We start from the raw sequence: 18,711 nt of genomic DNA on the forward strand, positions 1-18,711 counted from the left end.
GCCTTAACGAATTTTACGCTAGTAATGATTTTCATTATTTAACGTCATAAATAATGTTACTAGGGTACATTTTGACTACAAATCATAAGCAATAAAAATATAATCGCTTTACCGAAAATGTCAAAATACCACATTGGTACTATTATTGTTACTAGAGGCCCAATAAAATAGAATTATCACATAAGGCTCAATTTAAACTATATAAGACCCAATACTATCCAAAGTGTTAACAATGACACATTAATATTATCTTTGAGGATATAAAAGTGGTTCATTTTTACTAGAGTTGTCAAGAATAGCCCATTTTTATAAAAACATTCATTTAAGGCCCATTTTTACAAAAGTATTCAAAAATGGCCCATGTTTGCTGAATAGTCCATTTTCGGCCCATTCTAAATAAAAATGTCATATTTGGCCCAAGATTGTTAAGTAGTTCCTTTTTGGCCCATTTTAATTAAAAAATGTCATAAAAAACCCATTTTTTTAATAAAAAATGGCTATTTTAGCCCATTAATACTGAAAATGTCATAAAAGGCCTATTTTTTTTTTTTTTTTTTTATCAAAAATGACCATTTTAGCTCATTAATACTAACATATACAATAAAGGCCCAAGTTTATTTTTATTGTAAAAAATGGTTCTTTTTTTTATCGAAAATGACTCAAAGATACCCATTTTCCACTTTATTGTCAAATAAGTTCCTTATTAAGTTCTTCTTTAGTTTCATGGTGAGTTTCTAAGCATATTTAACATATTCAACAAAACATAAGAAGTTACATAAGGTAACTTGTTCCAACAACTTCAAGACTTGGATAAATCTTGAATTTGTGAGATTTTAGCAAGACATCACAACATTTCACACACCAAAACATGTAAAACATACACATGCAAACAAATATATAAAGATTACACAAGACCTTGACTTGTATCCTCCCCCAAAACAAGGAAAAACTCAAAAACAAGGGGGGTATGAAGCTCACCTTGGGCTTTTTCGGATTTGAAGAGGAAGGTGGAGACAGTTATTGGCCTAGCTTGCTATCTTGAAGAGATTTTCGAACCCAAGATGGTTTCTAGGAGAATAAACACAAAAAGAGAGTGGTTTTGAGGAATGATTTTAGCATGAAATGGAATAAAACAACTTGAGTATGGTATAGACTGAGAGTTGAATAATGAGATGATATGAGGAGGGTGGCCATGTGTTCGGCCGATGGGGGGGATAAGGGAGGAGAAATGGCTAGTTCTTGATGTATGTTGGTTAAACAAGGTTGCATGGAAGTATGGTGAATAATCACCTTGTTATATGGTGAATATTATTGAGGTGGCACTACCAAAGTCAACCCCCCCCCCCCCATTTTTTCATTTTTTTTTAAAAATCTAAGGGCCGATCGGATTTGGAGAGGTTGCATGAAGGCCAATAAGGATTTTCAGCCCATGAAGGCCCATCTACGGGTTTGCGGCTCAATGAGGTTAAATGGTAAGGGTTTTCGGCCCAAGAGGCTTGAAATAATTCTTCATGGCCCAATAAGGCCCAATATGGCATTAGATAGATATTTTTGGCCCAAATTATGGCCCAAAAGTGGGTTTTCTGCCCAAAGGAAACAAGTTGAGAGGTTATCGGCCTATTAGGCCCAATAAGAGAGTTTTGGCCCATTAAGGGGTTTGGATCGAGAGAGTTTGGGTTAAGGCCCAAAGTTGAATGCACATGGCTTATTGGATTAGATTTTGGGCTTACACGGGAAGGTTTCGACCTGAAACAAAATTTTGGATGTATAAATTTGTATTGTATTGAAATTAACTTATATTGCACATAGTGTTACATAGTTACACAAAGGAAGCTAGTTGTACATAGATAGAAATTTCTAGTCCTAAGATGCTAGCTGTGACAGATTTAATTACAAACTCTCTAGGTGGAAATGTAAAATGTTTTCTATATGGATCGTGTTACTTTAGTGAGATCGGTGCTCAGGAGTTTGGGTATTTATTATTTTTATCTTTTTAATGTGCCTGTTTCGGTTTGTAGGGAGCTCGAAAATATTAGAGCTTGATTTTGAGTTGTGGAAGATGATAGCTGGTTTATATATTGGATTAAGCGAGGAATTTCCCTAAATGAAAGATCGAATGGTGGGCTTTTTATTGGGAGTTTGGAGTCGTTTAATCAAGCTCTTTTGTACAAATGGAGGTGGCGGTTTCTAAACAACCAAAATATTCTATGGGTTGACCTTATAAAAAGTTGTTATGGTCAAGATGGCGGATTTTATATGTCTAATTCTAGGCCTAAGGGTGGAGCGTGGATGGGGATTGTCAAGTTAGTGTGGGATTTACATAATAAATGTTTAATTCCTTTTGACTCTATTTCAAGGAAAGTGGAAAATGGTGAGAAGATTAGATTCTGGCTAGATGTTTGGTGTGGAGATAGTGCCTTAAAAGCACGTGTTCCTTGACTTTTTTTCAATTGCTAGCAATGGTAACGCTATTGTTAGTGATTATTGGGTTGGTGAAGTTCTTGCAATCAATCATGCTCAACTTTCTGTTTTGTTAGAGTATGTGCATTTATCTAACAATTAGGATTCATGGTATTGGTCAATAGGGAATGAAGATGTGTTTGTGGTTTAAGGAGGTGTGTATGCATTTAGTCCGGTTAAGACCTCAAGCGGGTAATATAGTAATATAGAAACAAGGTGGAATAGATTTCTCCAAATTAAAATTAATATTTTTATTTAGAGATTGTTGTTGGATCGTCTTCCTACGATAGGCAATCTAGATAGAAGAGGGGTTGAATCGTTGATCTTGATTCTCTTTTATGCCCGTCGTGTCTTCTGGAGGATGTGAATCGTATTTTTCTTAAATGTTTGTTAGCTCGTTAGTTGTGGATCAAAGTGGAGTCTTGGTGAGTATTTCTATTCTAATGTTCTCTTATGTCTCTGACTTGGTTCACTGGATTAATGGGTTATCGAATGCAAGGTCTCGTAGAGTCACCATGGACTCGATCTATTTTACTGTGATTTGGGTTTTGTGGACGTATGGAAACGCCATCCTCTTTGGGACAAAGAAGTAAAAAAATGAGTTTCTGTTTGATTCCATTATTTTGTTTTCGTTTAATTGTTTTTGTAATAGGAATCAGAAGACTGGTAAGATTTGAAATGAGTGGATGCTATACCGGCTCATAAATTAATTGTATTTTTGTTCTAACTTCCTGCTAGTGTTTTTTTATGCATTCGGCGTTCAAAATATATATATATATATATATATATATATATATATATATATATATATATATAAATTTATAAAAATATTTAAAGTTTTACGATTACAATAATACATAAATGTAATTATAAAAATTTATAAAAATACTCATGAAATTCTCCATTGTCTATATAATTAAATAATTAAATAATTGAATAAAAAGAAAAAATACAACCCACTGACGTATTGAAACGAAACACAATTTCGTAAAGAAAAGCCATTTCCATTCCAGAGAGGGGAAAGGCACATCTATCGTTCTTAAACAATTCCCTTCACCTTCCAAGAACCCTAACATAAAACTATATACATTTTATATTCTGCAATTCAGATCTGCACGTAAGCCTACCTATCTTCTATTTTCTTATGCAACTTCGATTCATTTCAACTCTATTCACGCATCATCCCTTCCCCTGATGGATGCAGGTATTTTATTTTCTATTTCCATGTTTTAGTAGAGCATTTTCTTGTGAAAATTCTGGTTTCGATTTCATGATATCACCAATTGCTAAACGCAATGTGTAATGTTGAATCGGTAATATGTTGAAGAAATTGCTATGTCAATCTGTTTGGCCATCGTCAGCCTTCGGTCTTCTTTTTCAAATGTGTGTTTAAATTATATGTTTAGGGTTGTAGTTTCAGTTTATGAATCTGTTTAATTGACTGTGTAAATTAACTATGCAATTAGCTGATGAGGTAACTACAGAAAGCCATAAGTTTTTCTTACCCTCTAGACCCCTCTCCCCTCACCCCAAAATTAACTCTACATAAGTACTCTTCTTTCGTATTCTCAAGATGCGATTTTCCGCCTTTGGGATCTGGACCTCGATAGACTTGTTTGCATTATATCATATTGATATCTTTTGTTGGCGATATCTTCTATGTGTCGTCAAAGAACATTTGTTATAGCAGTTCTTACTCTTGAGTTTGATTTTCCTTATTCATCCTTTCACAGAAATGGTGATTATCAATGTATGCAGGTAAAGTGATTTTGACATAATACTTTATTCAAAGTGACAACTCACCTCTAAGTATCTGGTTTAGGGCTCTGAAACAAATTTGAACTCATGGAGCATGAAAAGAAGAAGAGACAGAAGAAAAAGAAGAACAAACAGGGAAAAGCAAATGAGAGGCCACCTACTGGTGTTGGGGAACTGAGCTCTGAAAATGACAATCATTCCCATGTGAATAATCAGAACCTAAATTCTGAAAATGCAGATGTTCATAACAAGGGTCTGCATCAAAGAGTTTTGGATTCAGATAGAGAGTCTATTAGTGGAGCCGAAACTGTAAGTTTCTTATGACCAAATTACATTTTCTTTTAACAAATCCTCAATATCTTATTATTGTTATTTTGAAAATTTGGTTATACAGTCACATTCAATTGAGGCTGAATCCTATTCATTTAACAGAGAGGTAAGAGTTTATACTAAATATGCATTTCTTAACATGTTTGATGCTCATGTGTTAGTGTTATCAACAATTTGACATATCCTATCTTTCTCTTTAATTATTCTATCCAATTTACAGGCTTCTATACAACAAAAAATAAAAGATTTGAAAGAGCAATTGGAGGTGTATGTACTAAGAGAGGTAGTAACATATTTCTTTGATGAACTGATTTGATCATTCATCATTCATTTCTATGAAGTTCACATTTCAATTTTCATGTTAAATTTTGTCAAATTCTTTCAGGCTGATCTAGAGAGAAACCTTTCACAATCACAGAAAGAAATAAACTTATGGCATCATAAAGAGGTGAATTATATAACTTATAAATTATAATTAGCCAAAAGAATTGTTATAGTTGTAAAAAAAATGCTACACATGTTTGATTACTTACTGTTATATCCATGTGTGATTTGATCATCAGACTGAGTTTGAGACAAGAATTTTACAATTACAAACTGAAAAAGATTCCTGGCTTCAGAAAGAGGTGAGTTACAATTAATATTTAATAATAATTGTATGCAATTGATTTAGCATTATATGATTGACATCAGCATAATATGCAGACTGGTTATCAGGAAAAAGTAAACCAATTGGTTGAAGAAATAAACACTTTGAACAAGGTTAATGCAAGATTACAAGCACAGGTACATTTTTGGTGCTGTTTTTATAAGCATCTATTTATAATATTTGTCACACTTTCTGTTGTAAAAATATAAAGGTGAGGTGCTATAAATCAAAGCCTTTCAGGTGATAGAGCTTGAAACATCCAGACATGATATTTCCCACCAAAACCAGCAGCTGAAAGAACACGTGTCTGCTCTTCAGTCAAAGATTCAAGACCTTGAGAATTCCATGGCTTCCCATTTATCTTCTGAAAAGTCAAAGTCAAAGGTTTGTCTCGTTTTTTTTTTTTAATCAGAAACCCGACATTTGATACATTTTGTTTGGTGGTGTGTAGCATGTTGTAATGGAAGATGAGGAGATGAAGACACAACTGGAATCTGCAAGGGGTCTGATTGAGAAACTTGTTTCTGAAAATGAGAAGCTTATTGAGAAAGTGAACAGCTTAAATGGTGAAGTGACAACAACTGATGATCCAATGGTGACAAATTCTGAAGTTGATGATGAAACTTCAGATACAGAGACAACTACTGATGATAAACTTATGGAGTCGATGAAGAAAGATGATGTGAATCGAGTAAGCATGGCATCTGGAGAGATTGTGCAGATTCCATTGGATGAGAGTGATGTGTTGTTAGAGAGAAAAGGAGGTGGTGATGTGGATGTGGTGCCTTTAATAGATGCCCCTCTCATTGGGGCCCCCTTTCGATTCATATCATTGGTTGCTAGATACGTGAGTGGGGCCGACTTGGTTGAGAAAACCTAGGACATTTTCTTAATTTTAATTTTTAAAGGAAGCTTATGTACCAAAAACAATATCATGAACTGGTTTTATATGATTATAGTAGGAAAATTAGATATATATGATGAGAGAAAGAGAAAATTGTTTTTGGATATTGTAGTAGATTCCTCCATAACCGACAATCTCATTACAGGGTACAAAATGTTACAAAAAAAAAAAAAAAATGGACAATAAACTAAGATGTTATGACTTAAACCTATCTATATATTATATTTCAAGAAATATACAATATCAATTTATTCTTTTTGGGTATTACATGTAATGTAAACAAACCGATTCAAAACACACTCACTTTCAGACAACATAATTTAATGAATAAGAAGTGATGTCACAAGGGTGAAAAAGGTTCAGGGAGTGTCTCAAAACCATTATCAAACAATAGACCTAATTCATCACTCTTTTCTTCTACATTATGCAGCCAAGTTGTGTCGTTCAACTCTTCTTTCAGTAAAAGAGAATCATACCTCGAGCTCTCATACATGTCCACTTTGATTATTTTAGAAGAATATAAAGTTCCATTATTCACTACTCCATTTTTACTTGAACCATGCCCACCTTGCATCCGGATGCTTTGAGGAAAAAGTGTTGAAGGACGTATGCCTCCATTTCTTACATCCTGCAACAAACAAATAGAGGATCTTTGAGATTGATTATACAACAATATTATTCAAAGAAATAAAAGAAAACTAAAATACCATATGTTTTATGGCCATGTCAAGTGATTTCTTTGAGATATTCCTCCCAAATCCTGTACCCGTAACTCCCTCGGAGTTTGAAATTTTTATAGGTTTTTTTGTGAGCGACTCAGGCACATGTGATTGTCCTCTTGAAGGGGGAGGTTCTGTCACTGTGTGTCTTCCTCTAGTGACTATTGGCGATGACTGTTTCCTTGATATACTTGCAGCAGAGGTTGTAGCCATGGCTGTACCTGGTCTGGACCTTCCGGCAGAGAGAGGCCTTTCCGGTAAAGTTGTTCTGAGATTTGGTGGCGTTTCATGTGGAAAATCAGGGGGGATGATCGGCTGTGGTGGGGGGCGAACACGTGGGCTAGGAGAGCTTGGCCTGGATGTGGGCCCTACACTCCGGCCATTGGAAGATAAAGCACGTACAGAAGAAGGTGAAGATGTAGCAGAAGGTGTTGGACTCCTACGAGTGGGAGTCGATGGCCTAGAAGAAGGTTGTCGAATGACAGGGGAAGTAGGAGTTGATGGTCTTGAGTTTTGGGATGGTCTGGTGGTGGATGAAGAACGTGCGTTGGTGGTGTTGGTGGTGGACGGGAGGGTTCTCGAAGGTGTTGAAGGTCGTGAGGTTGCGGTGGATGAAGAACGTTTAGTTGGGGTGGATGGTCTTATGTAAGATGAGACGGAAGCAGAGCTAGTATTTAGAATATTAGGGTTTCTGTTGGTAGTTGTTGAACTGCTTCTTGCTGGTTTTGAATTTGAAGGATGGATACTCTCAGATTGAGAAGCAGAAAGCTGCAATTCAGAAAACTCACTATTATGTAATCAAATGAAAAATCTAAGGAGATTACATTACAAAAGAGAGAAAGAAGCGCAGCGCACCCTTGAATTCTTAGTGGCAGAGCCTGATCTAACTGAAGAATATCTTCTAGGAGTGATTGATATTGATGTTGATGTTGGTTGAGACTCTGATTCTTTTCCATCGGAGGAACACGGAAGTAGAGGAGTTCCCGGAGGAGTCAGGAGCCAATCGTAGTCATGCTTTCCGCCTTCGTTAGATGAAAGTAGATCATCTAATACGTTTTTTGCAGTTTTAGTTGATCCAACCGAAAGTCTTCCTAATCTCATCTGCACTGAAGAATAACAGAACAAAAATCAATAAACACATATGTATCAAAATTAGCGATGAACATTAACAACTGACAAATCCAACTACAAGCATTATCAACGAGGAATTACGAATTTAGGCAGGGAAAATTGTACTTCAAATGACATTGTCTGATATATCCAAAAATCGATCGTCTATTCAGGTCGATAACATTGAAGAAAAAATATAAACATGTAAGGGATCATACAGTCGGATTCGTCGGAGGAGGCGACGGAAAGACTACGGCGATTACGAGAGAGGAAATCGACATTGTTGCTGTTACTGCTGTTGAAATCCTCGGTGGTGCTGGTGAAACTCATAACTCTCCGGTGAGATAATAACCCGGCCACTGGAGGAGCATTACGAATACCATTAGAATGGAGATTCCGACCTCCGATACCGATGAGTGAGTCTTTGGAAGAATTCCGCTTCATCATCATTTAGCAATTTACACAAAGATACACACACAATGGTTCCATGTGATAAAGCTAGAGAGACAATGAACAGTGAACTTGCTTGCTTTCAGTAAGCATCACGCCATGAGTGAGAGAGAGAGAGAGAGAGAGAGAGAGAGGAGTGAAGTTAACGGAGGTTTTCTTCTTTCTTTTTCTTTTGGGCGCGGGCATGTGACACATCTTATTATAACTCATCCATAACTCCACCTCCGCTTTGGGCGAAAAGAAAAAATCTTTATACTTTCCTATTTTACTACATTAGCCTAAACTTTTATCTTTTGTGAATTATCATTTTAATAAAAAAAGAAAATTTAGACTAGTATTGCTAGTCTAAAATATGAATTTTATTGCGGTTTTGGTCCAAATGATTTATAAAATACCGGGTTTATTTCTTTTAATTTGTTTTTTTTTATTTTTTATTTTTCTTTTATTACAACAATTACAAAGAAAATAAGAAATAAAATACTACTCTACCTCCTCCTTTTTCTCTTTAACATACCATCTCTCTTTCTCTTTCCATTTATTATCGACAAGAAAGCATCGCCGACCACCATGCCATTCACGCCGAAAACATGACAGATGACCATATAATTCTCGGCGGAAACACGGTCATCCACCCTTTCATTTCTCTCTCTCCTCCCACTTCAGTTTTCATTAGGGGAAACCTAACTTCGGTTCTTTGTTTATAGATCTTTGGTTCATCAGATCACCACCGACTCCACCCCTATCGTCAGACCTATTGTCGGCCACTGAGTATCAGAACTTAGTCCGTCTTCTCCGATAATCGTCAAGAGATCAAGGTGATGACCACAAACCTTAGATGTTTAGATCTCGCCACCCAAAAACCCAAGATCTTTTCAAATCTCATTTTTTCTTCTTCACTAGCGGTGACGAGCTCAAGGTGACGACGACTTTCATATCGGAGGGTTTTCGAGAAGGGTTTTCCAAAGGGTTTTCAAAGAGGTTCAACACCGGTGGTGATGTTGACTAGTGCTAGTGATCGTATTTTTCCGGCTGTGGTGGTTGTTGATGTGTAGAGATCTAATCGTTTTATATTTGTAAATTGAACTTAATATCCACTAAAATTGCTACACAAGGCAAGCGTACCTATTCTATTGGCAATATAGAAATGGTAAGTATGAGTTGTTGAACACTTAGGGAACGTGAATGATTATAAATTAAAATAACTGCTAAAAGTTAACTAATTAAATAAGCAAATTGGGGGGTTGGTTCTGATTTTGCAAGTTCAGAAAACTTAATGACATTTAACTTTCTTAAGACAAAAAGTAGCTCAAATTAAAGACAAGTTGAGACAAGTATTAAGGAAATTTTCCGTTTAGGCTCGATTAGCTAATTCCCTATCGTTGATTCTAAAGACGATTGCAATGGATCTAATTTCTTTGATTATCGATTCCTATTGTGACAAGTAATAATGATCATATTACCAATCCTTTGATTTAACACAACTATCAACTTAGTGTTCAGGTGAACAAATAATCATGTAAATCAATATTAAGTTCGGATTATGCAAGACTTGAATTATAAACTGACATTAATGATCATAATATCAGTTATATACGTGAATAGTCATCACGTATAAGCTTATACACTAAAGTTACCAACTTTTCTGTTTAACCCTAAGCTTATGATCAAAGTCCTAGTCATACAAACCTAATGATCATAGATTCATATGATTCAAGCACATCAAGATAGAATGATAATCTAATCCTAATAATACTCAACAATAAATAGAAAAGATTGAAACTTCAACACATAATGATCTTTTAACAAGATAACAAAACAAATAATCTAACTTGATTAAAAATCCAAAAATCATAAAATCAACACTTAGGTTCAAAGCTTCTCTACCCTGAACGAAAGTTAAGGTTTTTAGCCTATAATTATTGCAGAAAAACAAGTAAAAACAAAGTGAACTTTGAACTTCATGACTGAAACAAAGCAAACTGTAACATTCAAGTTTTGGTAAGTTTCTTTCAGCCCCTTTAATGAAAATTGTTAACATTTTGGTCCATGGCTAGTACGCGGGGCGTACTAGCCCATTCCTGACCACGGGTTTCATCCACGTACGCGGGGCGTACATGGAGTACGCATGGCGTACGTGGTGTAGGGGCAAAACCTAATTTTTAGGGTTTGCACCCTATTTAAACATCATTATAGCACCTCTTGGACATGTTTGACCAGCCTCCATCATCATTTACCCTGAAAATGAAACCCTAAGCGCATTTGGTGAGATTTGAGCTTGAAAGTGTGTTTGTGGGTGTCTTGTGGTGAAGAAGAAGAAGAGGAACACTTGGAGGAATAGATCATGCTTCTAGAGTAGATCATGCCCCATGTTCATAAATATGCAAACTTTATGGAGGATATTGGTCTATGCAAGCATTAAGATCTTTATTAAGCTCCTTTTTAAGCTTTGAGTCCCATTAAGCCATGCATGGGTGTAAATTTGCCAACTTTACGTGATAAGTCACACTTAGGAACCAAATCTGAGAGTTTGGTAAAAAAGGTCTTAATTGTTTAAGTGCTTAATTGTCACACCCCCAAACATGAACAACGGAAACGTTCGAAGGCGGAGGACGTCATGTACAATATCATAACAAATGAATAGTAAAGAAAGTACACACAACCATCATATACATAATTGAAATGTTTACATAATTATAGTATTACACGTTTGCAAAAGTCAATTACAATATGATGTCCAAAAGATTAAACTAACGCCTGAGCGTAAGTCTTCAAAAGCAGTTGCTAACCTGGTTTAGCGATTTTCTGAGAATACAAGTTATTTCAAAGAAAAAGTCTCAACATTTAAGTTGGTGAGTTCATAAGTAGTGTTTTGAGAAAATGTATGTTATTCGAAAGTCCACGTTCTTTTTCCAGAAAATATGATATTTTCTTATGAGTGTATGAAATGAGTATGAATGATTGTTGTATAAATTGTATGTATTTGAACCAGGAAAATCCTATATTTTCCTAAAAGTGAAATGCAGTCTCAAATGACCAAGACCATAACCTGTAAGCAACTATGACATGCTCAAAAGAATGATGTTGCAAATTGTTATTGTTCAAAATGAATGTATTTGAACTAAGAAAATCCTATATTTTCCTAAAAGTGAGGTGTAGTCTTATATGAACCAAGACCATGAATGTAAGTAAATATGTTATACTTAAATGAGGAACGTATAGTTTTATTATTAAAACAAAACTAGTTGTGGTAGTGTTTATTCTGAATTCTAAACTTGCTGATAATACCCTATAATATAGTTATTACCCCCTGAGCATGATTGAGTTATGTATTACTACGTGCATGAGTCATTGTTTCCGCGTGTTGTGAGTTCCTCATAACCATACTAGACGCAGTGCCTAATGTTGACATTTGTCACCCCGTGGACTGTAGCTAACAGTCAGGGTGCGGAGTCGTCAGCCACGTATAGATCTATACACACTTGTCACGCTCTCCCTCCAAGAGACTCTGGTTATAAGTGGGGACTTTCGTTTGGTACAAACAAAGCCATATGACATCACATGATTGTTAACAACAAGTTCACGAGTAATATGATGAAAAATCATTTGTATGAAATTATTTCCTTTTCTACAGTGTTACAAAAGCGTGATGATGAGTTGAGTTTTCTTGTAAAAGCATCATGCTGTAGTTGAAATGGTTACCCTTGATATGATGTAGTATGCAAACGTATAAATAAAACATATTTCTATTTATAAAACATATTGTATCCCAAGAGGGTAAAGCTATGTTGTGAGCTGTTTTGCATGATAACAACTTCATATGATAGTTCTGTTGGAATAGTGTCTAAGGCTGCAACTATATTATGCAAGTATTTGACCCGATTGTGCATGGTCCTTTTGGGTTGCCTTCACCATAGCAACTTGGTAGGATGATTTATTATGAGAGAATAGATATTATTAATATATTATGAGAATAATATAAGGAATAATAATATAGTTATTTGATTAATATAAGTCATAGATTAATTAGTATTAATTTGGTGACTTAAAGAGATTAATTAAATAAGAGGGTATAAACTGTTAATTGTTTGATAGTTACACTTTAGACTGTAAATCCTTATGGGAGATAGGGTGGACTATTTCTAGGGCTTGGATAAGCCAAAATCGTCCAAAGGATATCTAAGGTAAGGATATGGATTAACTTAAAGTCTAAGTTATCCAACTAAGGTTTAAGCTGTAACCTTTAAGGAGTCTACAAGTATAAGTAGACCCTATGGCTGAGGGAATTCGACACACCATCAAAAGTAAAGATACTCTGGCCGAATTCCTCCCCCCTCCTCTCTCTCAAATCATCCTCTTTGCTAGTTGGTGTTTGTAAGCCATTAGAGGAGTGACAATTGTGACTCTAGAGCTCCAAGACAACAAGATCAAACAAGAGAATCAAAGGTATATTTCTAGATCTGATTTTGTGTTGTTCTTACACCTAATAAGTCATTAGAAGCCTTGGATTCAAAGCATGTTTAATAGAGAAACCTAGATCCAAGCATTAGGGTTTGTATGCGCACTTAGGAATGTTATTATGTACAAAACCCATCAGTGGTATCAGAGCCTTGATTGGTTTTTATTAAATTGATGCTTGAATGTTTGAATCTTAAATGAAAAATTCGATTTTTATGTTTCTGAGTCATGGACTCGGCGAGTCCCATAGTGGACTCGGCGAGTTGGCCTGACCCGGCGAGTCCAGTATGGGTACTCGGCGAGTCCGAGCGTCAGGATTAGCCAAAAACGGGATTTTTTCATATTTATCTTATGGAAACTTACCTTAATCATATTAGATCAACCCTAATCCGATTTTATGATATATATGACTATATTTTTGATCTAATTGAAGATAATTATCAATTAATAAAATATTTGATTTCCTTATATGATAATTATTAATTAAATATGGATAATTATGTGATTTAGATTATTTGTTATTTGATCCTTTATGTTTTAAATGTTTAAAACTAGTCCTCAAGTGTTGAAATTTATGTTTTGTGATTAAAAGTTTAATTTAGACAATTTAAATTTCAAACCCTAGAATTTTACAAGTTTAAAATACAACCCTATACTAATATAATATTACAAGATTAATATATATATATATATATATATATATATATATATATATATATATATATATATATATATATATATATATATATATATATATATATATATAACTTAAATGCTAGTCTTACCATTAGTAGGCCTCATTCACGAAGCCGGTCTATAAGGTGGGTATAAGGTTGCGGCCTATAAAATGGCGCTTAATGGGTGTACACTCACACCCACCGCTCGCTTGATTGGTGGAGGGTCGTTAGCCGAACGGGTAGGATAGGGCAACCTCATCCTCTCATTAAAAGTATAATAAGAAATACAAAGTAACTACATGTTTTCTTAAAATTTCCCAATCTTAGTTACTTTAGGAAAAGTGAATTGATGCAATCCCATGAAGTTACACTTTGCACCTTGCTAAGAAGTTAGTGGAGCGTGTATGGTTTACCGGCACACTAATTGGTTCTAAGTGAAGGTGGCAAAGGGTGATTCATTGTTTATCATAGTTCGATGGAGCGTGTGTGGTTTACCGGCACATCGAATAGGTGATCGTTACAATGAAGGCACCATGTGAATTTGCATGGTAATTCACACCCTCTTTGTGATCCTCGGTATCCCAGTCACAAATGAGAGGGGCATATCGAGATTTAAACATGCCATTGAAAAGTTTCAATGAATCTCATCCGAACCTAGGAATTCTCAATACATTTAGGACTTAAAGTTATGTTTTTCATGGTGGAGAATTAGTGAATCGTCATTCACTTACCTTCAAATTGTTTGCATGTTAGATTACAACATCCCTTTTCTAATGTGTAAATATTGTTGTTGGATCCTAGCCCTAATTTCTTATTGGGTGAATATTAGGGATTCATATTCTAATCTATCTTTGTCCTTTCTATTTATAGATGTCGAACGCCAACAATGCTGCTGCAAGTTCTTTCACTTTGATGAGCCTTTGTCAAAAGGTCACCTTTGATGGAACGAACTTTAGCGAATGGATAAGATACATTCGCACGATTGCTCGCTATGAGGATAAGGAGTATGTCCTCGATGAGAAGCTCGCGAAAATCAACCTCGAAATTGCTACTCCCGCCGAAATCACCGCTTTCGAAACTCACGAGCGTGATGCAACGAAAGTGCATTGCATCATGATCGCGACTATGAACTCCGAATTCCAAAAGTCCTACGAGGACATGTATCTGTACGAAATGCATCAAGACTTATTGGAGAGATACCATCAAAACGCGAGATAAGAGCGTTATGAGATTTTCACGAACATGATTTCCGCTAAGATGGGTCATGGAGAGTCTCTTACCGTGCACTTGCAAAATATGCAAAGGTATGTCGACCGCCTTCGCAAGTTAAATGTTGACTTTGGGGAAGACTTGGCGATCGACATGGTGCTTCACTCTTTGCCTCCGAGCTACAATCAATTTAGGATGACCTATCACATGAACAAAGAAGAGGTCACCCTAAGCAAACTCCAAGGTCTCTTGAGGGTCGCTGAGAGCAACTTCAAGGACACGTGTGTTGCACCAACTCCCAATCCGCCCGCTGCTCCTATCTTGGCAATTGGACAAGGAAAGGGAAAGAAGAGGAAGGCTTCATCAAAGAACCATCGCAAGGTGAAAGCCCGAGATGGTGCCTCTTCTAGTGGGACCAAAGTTGATCCCGCTAAGCCCTGCTCCAACCTGAAGGAGGCAGAGTGCCACCACTGCCACAAGATAGGACATTGGAAGAGAAGCTGCCCGGAATACCTGCAAGCCATCAAGGAAGGAAAGATCAAGCCAGCTTTCGCAGGTATATATACAATTAAATCCAATGATTCCCATAATACTTCTTGGGTTCTTGATACCGGTTGTGGTTACCACATTTGTTCTAATGTGCAGGGACTAAGAAGAAGTAAAGACGTGGAGCATGGAAGAATAAATCTAATCATGGGGAACAGAAGATCGTCGCCTGTGACCAAGATTGGAGTGTATTCTTTAGTGCTTAGGAATAGTTTATCTTTAGATTTGAACAATTGTTGCTATTCGTCAGAAATGGCTAGAAACATCATTTCTTTTCATGGTTTGTTTAGACAAGGTTTTAGATTTTCTTTTAATAATGAGAATGGTTCTATTTTAGCTTATCTAAATGGTGTCTTTTACTTTGAAGCTATACCATGTAATGTGTAACAATTGGTAAAAATAGGAACAATCGTACGATGCTATGTTTTGATTTTTAAACAATATGAGTATTTTATCAAGAATGGTTGAAAGAATTTAACCTCTTTTATTTAAATAAGTTCTTGTAAAATATAAAACAAGTAACTAACGATAATTTCGTTATGATGTATGACTACGAACCATCACCGATTTGGGAAATTAGCATATAACATCATTTAAACGCAACAAACTTAATTTTTGTATCAACATGTCTCTAGTTGATAAGTAAGTTAGGTTCTATGTAAAATGTTTGCTTAATAGATGTGAAGGATCTAAATTTGACAAATATACGAACCAAAGTGACAAAACGTGTTTAACGATATGGTTAACCGGTTAAATGTCACGAAATTATACATTGCTCAATTAATTTTATATTTAAATAAATTAAAATATAAAATGAATTATTATAAGGTATAATTAAAATGTATTTAAGTGTTTTTGAATAAAAAGAATAAAACATAAACATTAAAGTTCAAATACACAAAAACTACATTGTTATTTTATACTAAGTATACATGTATGTATTTGTATATATGTATTATTATCTAGTGAATGACTACTTATGAGTCATGAATTAAAGTGATTTCATGTAAGTTTTATGATGTCTAAATCAATTAAGATAAGAGAATTGGTGGAGATAAGTGCCAACTTAACTAATAAGTGCTTAATCACTTAAGACATTTTACTAAGAATGCTTATTAATCCCTCTTCTAATTTTCGAGATTAAGACCTTCCCTCTCCTTAACTAGAACTCCTAACTAACTAAATAACTAGTAGTTAGTTAGTTAACTAACTCTATCTCTAAACAACCACCCAAGCAAGTGGCTAGACAAGATCACATCACTTAAACTCACATCCCATCACAAGCTAGTCTAGGTTTTGTCCCCTTATCCTCTTCCACTCTTTTCTCCTTCATAATCACGAAATTTCATCTTCATTTTACCCTCATTTGACCAGAAAATACTCCAGGGAATTTCTCTCAACCTTCATCTCATTTTCAAGCACAAGAACTTCCTTCCAAAGCCATCAAAACCATGAACTAAAGGGCTGCTGCCCCTTTTGTGTTTCAGCCACCATTTCACCCATCTACACCTTCCTTTTGCTTGATATTTTTACCACCAAATACCCCTGGAAGTTACTTGTTTTGATACTCAAAATTATTGATTCAAAACAGTGAGTAAACTACCCTTTTTCTTGCTCTTTTGCTGTGAGATTTTCGTGACAGCAACATAGCCAAAAGAGTGGCTGTTTTTGAGCATCAAACCAACAACCAAAAGTTCATCTTCAACCTTCCATTCTTCAAGTATTCACATAAGGTGAGTTCATACCCCTACATTTTCATGTTTTATTCAAGTTTTAAGGGGGGGTGGGGGGGGGGGGGGGGGGGAATACAAGTTAGAACACTAAACATAACTTAAATTTAAATGACAGTTTTCTACAGAAAATTTGAGTCCTGTTCACGGACTGTTTTGACCATCTTAAACTTAATATCTTTCAAAACTGTACAATATGCAAATAGTTCAAGTTTATACCTTTCTAATGACTACTCGCACACGTTCATACGATTTTTCTACAATTTATGGCGATTTTTATAAAACTGCCTGTCATTTTAGAAGTGATTTCGGACCAGTCTGTGAAGATGTTCATTTTCACACTAGTTTGAGACCACTAAAAATCATAATAAAAATTAGGAACAAAGTAGACTCATTTTATAAGCTCTCAGAGGTGATGGATTCAGTTTTTGACTTACGAGGATTTTTCTATGAGCTTTCTAAAAACAAGGACAGTAAAGGGTAAAACTGTCAAAAGTGGTTTATAGATTTATTAACACCTTCTAACATTTTTGAGCAATGTTTATACATTAAGGAAGTTAAAACACAATGATTTAAATATGTTTAATTACCATTTTTACAAAAGTGATAAGTACAAAAAGGTCTTTAGTATCAAACTTAATGATTATTTCATGCAAAGTTTCTAATAAAAACGTAAGAATATGAACAACAATTACGAAATATACCAAATCATCTTTTAAAACTTATACATATATATAACCATATACATATATAGGTTTTGTTTACAAACTTGTCTTCTACATCAAAAATTCCACTTTACTCGTTTTTATCAAATGAATCACTTGTGATTTATTACTACTATGTGAAAACTCTTGTCATACTTTGTGTGCATTAGACTTACGCAAAGTATATAATGATTTCAAAGTACCTTTCATTGTTAAGTCGTTTTATACATTCTAAAAACTTATGATTTATGCTTTGTCAAACATTGTGAAAAAGGATAAACTTTGCATACAAAAACTATCACTTTAATACAGGCTTAGTTGAGAATCCATGAGACGTGTATATCTTCAAACGTTACTTTTCTTTATTAGAAAGTAATGCTACAAGTCCTGTCTATAACCAGAGTCTCCCGTTCGGAGAACGTGTCAAATGTGTATAGATCTATACGGGAAGTCATAATCCCGCGCCCTGACTGTTAGCTACACTCCGTCCTTTGGGGTGACAGTTTGTCATAACGCTACGACGCCTGAAGAACGTCGCTACAGGCATATTATGTTTAGTATGGTTATAAAACTCACCGGATATACAATTAATACGGTATTATGCTTTTATGAACGAGTAGCTATTAAAACTATGCTACAACTTTTAAGCATGTCGGTTGCTTGCGATTTTCGGTCTTAGAGATTGCTAGTTATGTTAGGAAAATAAGGGTTTTTCCTGGATACAAACCAAACAACTAATAGGAAAATAAGGAATTTTCCTGGTGCAATTACTTACAACTTATAACACGAACATTCATATGCATTTCATACTTTTATAAGAAAATAAGGGTTTTTCTTGGAAAACACAACAGTTCGTATCTCAACCATTAGGGAAAATATGGGATTTTCTGGATCTAATACATTCATTGTCAACACAACGAATCATAACTCTTTACATTTGAAATACTGCGTTTTCTGGAAAACATACACGAACTTTCGAATGGCGTACATTTTCTCAAAACACTACTTAT

General features: G+C 35.1%; 2 protein-coding genes across 6 annotated transcripts; one reads left to right on the top strand and one right to left on the bottom strand.

Moving 5' to 3' along the window:
* Nucleotides 1-3,436: 3,436 nt before the first annotated feature.
* LOC145047787 (Mitochondrial ATP synthase D chain-related protein) lies at nucleotides 3,437-6,207 on the top strand. 5 transcript variants are annotated; one of them, XM_078996143.1, is made up of 10 exons: nucleotides 3,437-3,664; nucleotides 4,194-4,218; nucleotides 4,283-4,527; nucleotides 4,613-4,654; nucleotides 4,769-4,831; nucleotides 4,934-4,996; nucleotides 5,112-5,174; nucleotides 5,254-5,334; nucleotides 5,438-5,581; nucleotides 5,649-6,207. In XM_078996143.1, the coding sequence occupies exons 3-10, from the start codon at nucleotides 4,306-4,308 to the stop codon at nucleotides 6,075-6,077; spliced, it is 1,107 nt and encodes a 368-aa protein (XP_078852269.1). In that variant the 5' UTR covers nucleotides 3,437-3,664; nucleotides 4,194-4,218; nucleotides 4,283-4,305; the 3' UTR covers nucleotides 6,078-6,207. The 5 variants fall into 5 exon arrangements, with proteins under 5 accessions (XP_078852269.1, XP_078852268.1, XP_078852267.1 ...); XM_078996142.1 differs by having other exon boundaries at nucleotides 4,194-4,527; XM_078996141.1 differs by lacking the exon at nucleotides 4,194-4,218 and having other exon boundaries at nucleotides 4,219-4,527.
* An 89-nt stretch (nucleotides 6,208-6,296) lies between these two features.
* Nucleotides 6,297-8,576, bottom strand: LOC145047786 (uncharacterized). Its single transcript, XM_078996139.1, has 4 exons — nucleotides 8,149-8,576; nucleotides 7,676-7,926; nucleotides 6,809-7,588; nucleotides 6,297-6,729 (listed from the first exon to the last, which is right to left on the bottom strand). The coding sequence occupies exons 1-4, from the start codon at nucleotides 8,378-8,380 to the stop codon at nucleotides 6,442-6,444; spliced, it is 1,551 nt and encodes a 516-aa protein (XP_078852265.1). The 5' UTR covers nucleotides 8,381-8,576; the 3' UTR covers nucleotides 6,297-6,441.
* Nucleotides 8,577-18,711: the final 10,135 nt, after the last annotated feature.

Source organism: Lactuca saligna, chromosome 5 (assembly GCF_052625555.1).
Source record: "Lactuca saligna cultivar CGN05327 chromosome 5, ASM5262555v1, whole genome shotgun sequence".
Taxonomy (NCBI): domain Eukaryota; kingdom Viridiplantae; phylum Streptophyta; class Magnoliopsida; order Asterales; family Asteraceae; genus Lactuca; species Lactuca saligna.